Source organism: Vigna unguiculata, chromosome 3, assembly GCF_037176805.1.
Source record: "Vigna unguiculata cultivar grain cowpea cultivar isolate G323 ecotype 2 chromosome 3, ASM3717680v1, whole genome shotgun sequence".
Lineage (NCBI taxonomy): Eukaryota > Viridiplantae > Streptophyta > Magnoliopsida > Fabales > Fabaceae > Vigna > Vigna unguiculata.
Genome location: NC_140794.1, coordinates 44507612 through 44518819, shown reverse-complemented (window position 1 = coordinate 44518819; position 11208 = coordinate 44507612). Strand labels below are relative to the sequence as shown.

Sequence of the window (11208 nt, the reverse complement as noted above, 5' to 3'; positions counted from 1 at the left end):
ATAAATTAGGTGATAAATTCTTATACAAAAACTTTTAAGAAAAAAATAATAAAATAACTTTTTTTTTCAAGAACTAAAGTTAACTACAGTATTTTGTAAATGCTCTTTTATAATAATTTAACTTAAGAAAAAATGGGTTTTTAAGTTATCCACAAGTTACTTTTAACATACTCTAAGATTTATTTTATATTTGCTCTCTTATTATAAAAAGAGTATTTGCGAAGAAAATTATCTACATATAAATTAATTTTAATTTATAAAGAAAATCTTTTAAAAATATTTATTCGCAAGTTTATCTTCACAAACCCTTGATTTTGGGTTAAAGAACCAAAGCAATGACACCCCAAAACTATAAGCATCACTCTTAGATTGATACATGGCCTTTATTTTTTTTTCTTGACACAAGGCCTGTCTAAAGATAGGGGAAATAACTTGTCTTCAGAAATTTCTTTTTGCACCCCGTATTTTCTTCCTGTTCTCCCATAGTTTTTAAAGTTCCTATTATATTTCTATTGTAATTATAATTTTAGATTATATAATTTGTAAATATTTTAAATTATGTAATCCGTAGATATTCTAAATCATATAATTCGTACATATTTTAAATTGTATAATCCTTAATATAAATTTATATTTCGCGTTGTATAATTTGTAATACAAATTTATATTTTAGATTGTACGATCTAGAATATAATTTTGCTTTATGGATTGTACTTCAAAATGCACACGAATTATGAAATCCATAACTTACGTTCCACATTTTTTTCTCATTGATCCTGGTCTTCTTTCTTATACTTTATGTTATTGTGATTTTTTTATTTGTTTTAACAGATACTTTTGAATGTTTTTTAGAGTGAATATTGAAGAAGAAGATGGAGATGGAAGAAGAATATATGGTGGAGGTGGAAGTAAATATGATTTACCCAAAGTATATAAGGAGAAAATAAAAGAAAAGCACCATAGAAAATGGAATGATATATGAAATCCAGCATATTATTACCGTGTTATCTCCTACTGAAGTCAGCATATTATATGAAATTCCAACCCTTTGTTTATTAGAAACTAACAAAAACATGAGAGCTTATTTAATGGGCCTTACCTTTGTCCTAACAGAAGCTCGTTAAAGCCCAGAAAGTTGAGCTTTTTTTTCTTTTGGGATATTTTCTTTTAGCACCCATATAGTTCTAACCGTTCATAGTTTGGAAACATTTTGGGATGACACCATTCAAAAATATATTTTGAATTATACTATAATTAAATATTTTTAAATTTAGAAATATATTTTGTATTGTCATCGGATCGCCAACGTATTTTGAATTTTGACTACTGAAAACATATTCTAAATTATGAAAATGCATAATATGTTATACAATTTAAAATATTATTATAGATTCTAAATATATTTTAAAATTTTAGAGTATACAATTCAAAATATGTGCATGGGTTATTTAATCTAAAAATCATCTAATTTATGAGAAAAGTTAGTATTTTTCAATTATGAAAGTTCATAAAGAAACTACTGAAATAGTAGAAGAAGAAGACTCTTTATCTTGTGGAAGAAAACTAACAAAAGGCTTGGCTTTCTCCTATTTATTTATATTAATAAGCTTTCCCTTTTTGTTACTTCAAATGACACATTTACCCTTATGTTATCTTTTCTCATTTGCTAATTATGCACCATATCTCATCAACAAATATAAGAAAAGTTATTCCTACATTTATATATATATATATATATATATATATATATATATATATATCAAATTTTCATACATATCTAGGAATTAATACCTGAGCAAACGAAGAGATTAATGAAATGAGGAAATCATTAGCACATGTTTCCGTATCTTGTTTTATTATTATAAATATTAAGTCTACACCAATATGTTTTGGAGATTTAATTAGTTTTTTTTTAAACAAAGAAAATATATTTGATTTTTATTACAATATGTAGAGGATGTTGCATATACGATGTAAACTTCAAGTCACCTTAAAGCCCTATCTATTTAAACATATTACTAAACATAAACAACACAAATTAATAATAAAGCATTTAAATAAATATTAATAACAAATTAATAAAACTAATTATTAAAATATGTAGCACAAGCTACTAAAACATAAACAAGATAAATAAATAACTATTAAACATTTAAATAAAATATTACTAACGCAATTAAAAACATATTAGTAAAACTAGTTATGAAAATATTTATAAAAAATTACGAAAATAATTAATAAAATGTCAATAAATAAACAAACGAAAACTAAGTAACTAAGTAATTTAACACAAGAAAAAAAAAAGTTAAAATTATGCATAACAATCGCAATTTCATCGTGAAGATATGATTACGCACAATCACACATTGTTTGATTTATAGAGAAACAATTTACATTAGGACATAAATGAGCATTTTCATTTTTGAAGTAAAAATTTATTTATATCTCCCTTCTTATTCTCAATTGGTATAAAATTCTTTTCTTATCCCTCTTTATATAGTCAATTATTTTTTATAAAAAATAAAAATAACGATAAAGAAAATATGATATTATCAAATATTCAACATCTGTTACATGTGACATCAGTTAGTGAGTCGAGTTACAACATCGAAAGAACATATATTCATTTTTTCAGTATCAAATATTTTGAAAGAGATTATAATTGTATAAGTTTCAAATCAGAATACTAAATAACAATTACAAAAAAAAATATATATATAAACTATTATTTGGTTGTGATGAAGTTTAACCAAAACATTTATTAATTTTTTAAAATCAAAGTTGATAAAGTTAAAAAATATTTTTTAAAACTATAAAAAAACAAATATTCAAGTTTTAAAATATTTCAAATGTCTTTTTACTATCTTTATCTAAATTCTAATAAAATATATTTTTTATATACTAATAAATATTATATATACACTAAATGTTAAATTAATAATAATTCAAATTTGAATGTAAATCTTTCTTCTTTTGAAATTCAATTTGTTTTGAACGAAGAAATTCAATTTTTTTTGAATGATAATAAACAAAATTATAAATTAGATTATTAGAAAATAAAAACTTAAACATCTCCAACAAAATGTTGTAAGATGATTAAATGAGAAAAGTAACTAAAGACAGACTAATACGTGCTTTGTAATAGAGTGAAATATTTGGAGTCATTGGAATGAAATAGTATTTAAGAACCTTGATGCATAAGTAATCCTTGGATGAATTATGAATAGGTATTATGTTGTCAACCAATTCTACTCTAACTGAATGGGCCTATGTCTCAAACAAACATAAAATAACTTATGCCTATATGAATATAATTACATTTTTATATATAATCCGCTCTCAATTTCATACTTATACTAGATATTTATTTATTCTTTTATTCTCTTAGTAAATTTAAGTCACTAAACGTAATTAAAATTACACTTGAAACTTACTTGATATTCTCACTCATTTTAATTTGACTTACCCAAAACACAAAACACCGTCATGGACTGAAATATGCTATGCTAATTTCTTTTTAATAATTTATTAATTTTCTATTTAGTATATGTAAATATTTTATTAATAATGTGTTTGATTAAATAAATTAAAAAAATTTAAATTATCATTAATAAGTGACGTTTAAACCGAATTCAATTTCACAATATCATCAACTTATAAGATAAGGTTTACGTCTATTTATATCCATACATTTACTTTATTTGTAATTCATGTGAGACTTCCAACACCCTCATCTCACAAATATATATAATTTTGAGCCTGAGAATTAACATTAATAGGTGGTATCACAATGGTTTGATAGGAAATAGACTTAACAAACAATAAACTTTGTTATAATAAATTTTAACTCATAACTCTAATATCATATTAAAAAATATATTTTAAATCTAAGTCAATCTTATAAAATTAGTTTGTAAAATAAGATTTATATATATTATAAATTTAACTGATATCTGATTAATAACGAATATTAGAAAATATGATACTTCAGATGATAATTACATATTTATGTATTTCAAATAATATAATAAAAATTCTTTTAATTTTAAAAGAAATAGTTAATAAATAAATTGGTTACACCTTGTGTAACTTATCAACTTAATGAATCGAAGGAAAGTAACAAAAACTAATTAATAAACTAAATTACCAACTCCACTCATCATCTAGTTTGCATTAATTTGCATTAATTTTAGATAGTTGTTTGTTTAAAAGTATCATTATTTATGTTTTAAAAATGTTTATGTTAGTATTTGTTAAGTAAAATTTTTAACTAGGTTAACTAATAGACAAATAAACTCTATTAATCTATTATTTAATATTTTGTTAAAAAAAATGAAGTTAGCATCTTTTAAATATAAAATACTATATTAAGACTTTTAAAACTTAATGTGTTGGAACCTAAAATTACAAAAACATAAATTAACATTTAATCTAGAAAATATGGACGACAGTAATTTATAGTTTTTTTAATATAAGGATTAAAATACACATTTTCTTTATAAAAACATAAATAAACTATAGGGATTAAATAAATAATTTAATTTTTAAAATGTTAAAAGAAGTACTAAGGTGATACTAATGCAACATGCTTTAAATCAAAACTTCAATCTTGAATGAAATTTTTCTATCAAAATTCTTCTTATATCACCTTTGTGATTTTTTGAATGAGAAAGGGATCAAAAGTTGTGATCAAAAGGGAAAAAAGTCAACAGATCCAAAATCAAAATTCATGTAATTATAGAGTAATTAAAGAAGTCTGGAATTTGGATCACGTAGAGACAATTACAAAATAACAAAACAAAAGAAATGCTGTCATGTTGAATAGATTAGCAGAATGAGTTGACCATTACTCATTCACAGAATTTGGAAGTGCCATTCTGAACCCAACAATCAACTTTCTTTCTTCCATCTCTCACTTTCTCAACGAGAATCAAATCTTGATTTTTAATCCGTTTCTTTTTCACCAGCACCTTCTACTTCTTGTTCTGAAGCAGGGAAAGATGGCGATGTTTTGTTGTTGATTTGTGAAAAATTGATTGCTAAAGATGGCATGGAGAAAAGGGTGTGAAGAAGTGGCTAATTCGAAGCCTCTGTTCCTCACGATCTACACTGTTGTCATCGTTGGCATCGTGGTTTCCTCCTTCTACGTCTTCTCCGCTATATACTCCAGCAACCCATCTGCTGTTCAATCTTCTGCATGGCTCTCTTCAATTTCGAGTATGTGTTTCCATAAAAATCTCGCCTTTTCTTGTTCCACACTAGTTTTAGTTTCATTTTCAAATGCCCATTTAAACTATTATCGCTGTTATTGCTTAGATAAATGACATTTACTTTTTTATGTTATAGAAGAGAAGGGTAGTGGTGGTGGGATGTTAGAAGGTGTTTGGGTTTTGGAGCATCGGATAAATCCTTAAATCTTGTCTTGTTCTTCTGGAAGTGCATAATTCTTGTTAGAAAAGTAAAGTTGAGATACATGTTTTGTGTATGTGAGATGTGAATTCTATTGACAGTTTAAAGGTGGTGCCTGTGTAGGACACTTTTTATGTATATAAAGTCGTGCTTTCTTCGATTATGTATGTGTTAGATATTAAAACCTAGTTGGTAATGGCTTTGTAGGTGAGGATACTCGTGTTACGGATCAAACACTAAATATTTCTCGGTCAGCTATGGTGCCTATTGTGCCCACACCTTTCTCAGGGGCACAAAATGAACGGCCTAGGTCTATATGGGATGTTCCACCGACCAATAAAAGGATGCCACCATTGTCGGATTTCCGGCTGACGAAGGCGCTGGTTCAGCAAAGGGTGAAAGATAATGTGGTAATTGTGACCTTTGGTAACTACGCGTTCATGGATTTTATTCTGACGTGGGTTAAACAATTGAGAAATCTGGAAGTTTCTAATTTTCTTGTTGGTGAGCAGCTATGTTTAAGTCTTGTTATATCTGTCTTGTAAATGCACTGATGGTGTTTTGATACAAATGCATTTCCTCTATTTTGTACCATTGATTGTTTGAGTTTTGAAACCTGCTGCTTAGGTGCAATGGACACCAAATTATTGGAGGCACTGTATTGGAAAGGGATACCGGTTTTTGACATGGGCAGCCATATGAGCACAGTAGATGTTGGATGGGGGTCTCCAACATTTCATAAAATGGGGAGAGAAAAAGTTATTTTGATAGACTCAATTCTTCCTTATGGATTTGAGCTGTTGATGTGTGATACTGACATGGTTTGGTTGAAGGTAATATTCATTTTTATATAGATTCTTTCATGAGTCAATTTGTTTTAATTATAAGAATGGTTCATATGCTATCTTAGATTTTGATTAATGATCCAAGTGAAGCCGTAAAATTCTGTTAGTTAGGACACTTTCTTTCTCCTTAATGAATGAAATATAGTTATAAGAGATTTTGTTCAGTTTCTTTTGGAGCCGGTTACGGCATTTAAATTCAATAATTCCCCTAGTATCATTTGCTTTTATCATCTACCTCCATTTTTCCATGTAATTATTATGTTTTCTTATAACCTTGTACATTCATTAAGTACAATCATCTTTTACAATATCTCCAAGCCAATGATGTGATTGTTGTAATTTATTCACATTACGTATGTTCATCAATTGTGTTATTATTAAACAGAACCCACTTCCATATCTTGCTCGTTATCCAGAAGCAGACATTTTGACTTCAAGTGATCAAGTTATACCAACGGTTGTTGATGATAGCTTGGAAGTTTGGCAAGAAGGTGAATAATAACTTACTGTCATTATTTTTACTATAGTTATGTTGTTTCTTTATCGTAGTTTTTTGCTGCAATGTAACTGTGTTTAATGGTGTCGTGCGCTCTATATGGCCCACCTCACCTGGTGGATAAGGCTTTGTTGTTGTTGTATTGATCATGTAACCAAGCATTTGCCAGTCAAAGGGCATCTATGGACATGCAAATTATTCTTTTTTGATTGATAGTCACCTTTTATGTCAATAAAAACAGTTCCGAGGCATCACTTTAGACTTTAGAGTGTCTTGTTTTCCATAAGTTTGGCATGACTTTAGATTTGAAGTAAGCATATTGAATTTAACACAACTATTGACAGGTTACTACTCGGAAATTCTCCCCTTGTTATTGTTATTGGTCTTCCCTGTTCATAAAGATAAAATCATTTTGATGGAAGCACACATTGTGTAACATGTTCTTCCTCTTAACCAACTTATAAAATTAAATGGCATAATTTGAAGCAAGTTTTTCTCTCCCTGGTTATGTTGTTTTAGAATCAGTGTAACCGATCCCTTGCTCTTACTTATTGCTTCTCTCTATCACTCATGTATTATACATGTTTCACTTGTTATTTTGACTGTGTTGATGATATTTTTATCACCTTTAATAGTTAGTGGTGCCTACAACATTGGAATTTTCCATTGGAGACCTACAGAGTCTGCAAAAAAATTGGCAAAGCAATGGAAGGAAATGCTTCTAGCTGATGACAAGATATGGGATCAGAATGGGTTTAATGATATTCTTCACAAACAGTTAGGTCCATCTGTTGATGACGAAAGTAGGCTTGTTTATGCTTTTGATGGAAAACTGAAGATGGGGATTTTGCCTGCGAGTATCTTCTGTAGTGGACATACATATTTTGTCCAGGTAGGGTTCGTCCAACTAACAATTTTCAACTGTTTGAAGTACTTAATTCCGATTTTTTATGTGCTATACCGTTGTTTTCTTCTTCACAACTAAATACCTTGAGGACTATAGAAAAATTTCTGTACCTTTCTATTTAATTTACATATTACGGTTGCAGGCTATGTACCAACAACTAAGGTTGGATCCATATGCAGTGCACACAACATTTCAATATGGTGGAACTGAAGGAAAGCGACATCGTCTACGAGAAGCCATGCTCTTCCTTGATCCACCAGAATACTATAATCCTCCTGGTGATTAGTTGTTGTTCCTCATTCAATTTTGCACGCAGACCTTCACTTAATATTTTTGAATGCACTTGTGTAAAATATACTCATTTCACTATTTGTCTTTACTCTATCTGCATTTAAGTTAGCATCATACTGTGATGCTGAATTTGGAAAGTGTTATGCTTTGGCATATGAAGGAATTGTTACAGTTTCCCCTTCTGATTGATTAGTCAACTCTGTTTCATTAAATTACTGCAACATGATTTTTAAATGAACTTTTGCAGGGGGGTTGTTGTCATTTAAGCCATATATTCCAAAAAGCTTGATGCTAAGTGGGGAGCACAATGTTGAATCACATTTTACTCTTGTCAATTACCAAGTATGTATGTATCGACCTGAACTTGTTTTTACATTTTAAGCAAATTATTTGTGTGTTGTAATATGTGTTGCACATTTTTTTTTTCAGATTAAACAGATCAGGACAGCACTTGCAATTGCTTCCCTTTTGAACAGAACACTGGTAAGAACTAATTTTTGGGTTCCTACACTCTTCTTTATGAATCCTATTAAGTGATAAACCACTAACATTTAGATGAAAGATGGACTACACTCAGTTTTTATGGGCTACTGCTTAATAAATATGTTTTACAGTCCAATAGATTCTTATTTATATTGGACTTAACAAAGAGCTTGTTACTTTAATATGCTGGGCAATGTAACTTCGTTATTTGCTTAACATAGACCAAAAGTGTGGCATCATGCGATTTATGTAACTAACCTCACCTAGTGGGATAAGATTGTTGTTATTTAATATAAACAAAAAACATGTAAATCAGATTTATGTTCTATACTTCCACAAATTTATGATGTGTTGCATATTGAAAACATACATTCATGTCACATACAATCATTATTGTGATGAGCACTAGTTTCTACTTGGTGTCCCATTATATTTTTGCATAGATATTCATATGTTCTACTGTTCTAGATTCTTGAAAGTTGTTTGTATTCATGGGGAATTGATGTTTAGGATAGCTAAGAAGGCAGGTTTGTATAGTGTCTCATCACTATTCTAGGGAGTTACATTTTCTGATTATTGCTCTCAAATGTAAATTAACAAATTATAAACAAAGACGCTGCTAGCATTTTACCAAAATCTAGTCTACAACTTAGATTATAACTGTATTTTGTCATATTTTGATTGAGTTGAAGATGCTCGATTTTCATTGCCATTATTGGTAAAGTCGTCAGTATAATTTATAGCTATTATTACAGAATTTAATATCAAATATTTTCCATGATTCCTAGGTGCTTTTCCTTCCCGTTTGTTAATATTTTTATTTCCAATTATTCAGTAAGTGGAAAATAACTGCTAGCATCATTCTGTTACTGGATTCTTCTCTCCCCCTTCTAATTAGTAACATTCCTGGAAAAGCTGCTATCCAAAATATAATATTGAAATACGTTGCACTATGAGCTAACATGTTGAATTATGTATCTGGTTTTGCATTTCAGTTTTAGTTGAAAATGTTTTCTGATAAGACAGTTTTAGTTGAAATATGCACCTGGCTAAGGTGAATTAGCTACTGTGGGTAGTCTTGGTTTTTATAATCGATGGTTTCATTTTTTGTTGCTATTTTTACTTGAGAAATTCTATATGTCTATCTTAAATTAGATTCTTTTTTTGTTTAGGTGATGCCTCCACTATGGTGCAGGATTGATCGGCTATGGTATGGCCATCCTGGTATTTTGGAAGGGTCCATGACTAGACAACCTTTTCTCTGTCCTTTGGACCATGTATTTGAGGTATTTCCTGTTTAAGTGATTCCTTATTATTTTACTGTTCATTTGCCAAATGGATTTGGATGAACAGGTTAACCTTTGAAATGAATTGAAATTCATTTGACAGAGATATTATAATTAGTGTCAGTGTATGCTGCATGATATTGAATGAACGTGAATAGCCTCTGGTGGGAGTAGAACATTTTATACGTCACTTCCTAATGCTGCTATGTAAATGCATTCTACTGTAGGTCAATGTCATGCTGAAAAAGCTCTCTGAAGAAGAGTTTGGTCCTCAAATAGATTTTAGAGAGTACTCAATACTTGATAACCCCTCTCTGCCATCAGAGGTAATAAAAGTCAATTACATCCATTTTAAGCCATGATTCTTGATTTATATCACTTTGTTTAAACCTATTTTACCTTGGTTCATGAGTTCAGGTAAAAAAATCATGGCTTGATGTTCAGCTCTGTAAACAAGGAACCCAAGGCTGTGATGTCTCAAATGACACCACCAGTGTAGGGGGAGTACTTAAATTTCCAAAGCACAGCAATGAAGAAACGGTATCTGATTATATGTCATTATATCTATTATCATATCTATCCATTTAAAACCCACTTCTGTTAAAATTTTTCTAAATCAACCCTATAAACTACACTGATATGATTACATAGAATGTCCAAATGATCATATTTCATATTATCAAATCTATCCATTTAACACGGTTGTTTCTACATGCACTTACAGTTTATGAAAGTATTCTCATCATTCAAGGATATAAAAGTGATCAAGTTCTCTTCAGTGCAAGATGCTTTCAGAGGTTTCACTGACAAGGTGAAGACATTTTTCTTTTTCCACATGAAGTTTTACTTTTTTGAGGTAACCCAAACTAACAAAGCTGATACCATGCATTGATTTTCCAGGAAAGGGAAGATAAGTTCAGAAATCGTGTTAAGAGGTATGTGGGCATATGGTGCTGTGTGCCAGATCAAAGCCTTGGCCACATATATTATGATATGTACTGGGATGAGAAACCAGGATGGAAAGCAATTCCTCCTCAAACTTCTCAGGATGATCATCCCCCTTGGTAAGATTAACATATATTTGTGTTTATTATGACACTGCTGCAATGGATGGGGGAAATAAGAGACATAAATCCAAAGGAGATTTTGTTTCCAGCTAATTGTCAAAACCAAGAATGTATACAACTGAGGAATCTGTATCCATACTGAGGATGTAAGATATTCATAGAGACTAGACAATTGGTTCTTGTAACATTTAAGATTTTTTTGGTTTGTACCATGTTACTAAGATTGAACCTGGAGTAATGGAGGCCCATAAATTTCTCAGAGGCTTCACATTTTGGTCTGTGATGTTCTTGTTGTTATTATTGTATTGGCTGTAATTAAATACTGGAGACATTCAATTTAACTTCTTTTCTACATTATTTTGTTTTGAACTGAAATAAGTAATGTTTGTTTTTCTGCTGTCCAATGATCAATGCTTAGTAATTT

The 11208-nt window shown here is 29.5% G+C and overlaps 1 protein-coding gene across 1 annotated transcript; it reads left to right on the top strand.

Moving 5' to 3' along the window:
* Nucleotides 1-4779: 4779 nt before the first annotated feature.
* On the top strand, nt 4780-11141 carry LOC114178944 (arabinosyltransferase XEG113-like). Its single transcript, XM_028065099.2, has 13 exons — nt 4780-5217; nt 5617-5913; nt 6037-6242; nt 6640-6745; nt 7386-7642; nt 7800-7935; nt 8196-8290; nt 8378-8431; nt 9604-9717; nt 9945-10043; nt 10135-10257; nt 10442-10528; nt 10618-11141. Exons 1-13 carry the CDS (start codon nt 5046-5048, stop codon nt 10783-10785), a joined length of 1914 nt encoding a protein of 637 aa, XP_027920900.1. The 5' UTR covers nt 4780-5045; the 3' UTR covers nt 10786-11141.
* Nucleotides 11142-11208: the final 67 nt, after the last annotated feature.

Bases quoted from the DNA above. Each gene is read 5' to 3' on its own strand.
- LOC114178944 (XM_028065099.2), top strand. From the start codon at position 5,046: ATGGCATGGAGAAAAGGGTGTGAAGAAGTGGCTAATTCGAAGCCTCTG. The intron at 8,291-8,377 runs GTATGTATGTAT...TTTTTTTTTCAG, and splicing joins TTACTCTTGTCAATTACCAA to ATTAAACAGATCAGGACAGC. The intron at 10,258-10,441 runs GTATCTGATTAT...ATGCACTTACAG, and splicing joins AGCACAGCAATGAAGAAACG to TTTATGAAAGTATTCTCATC.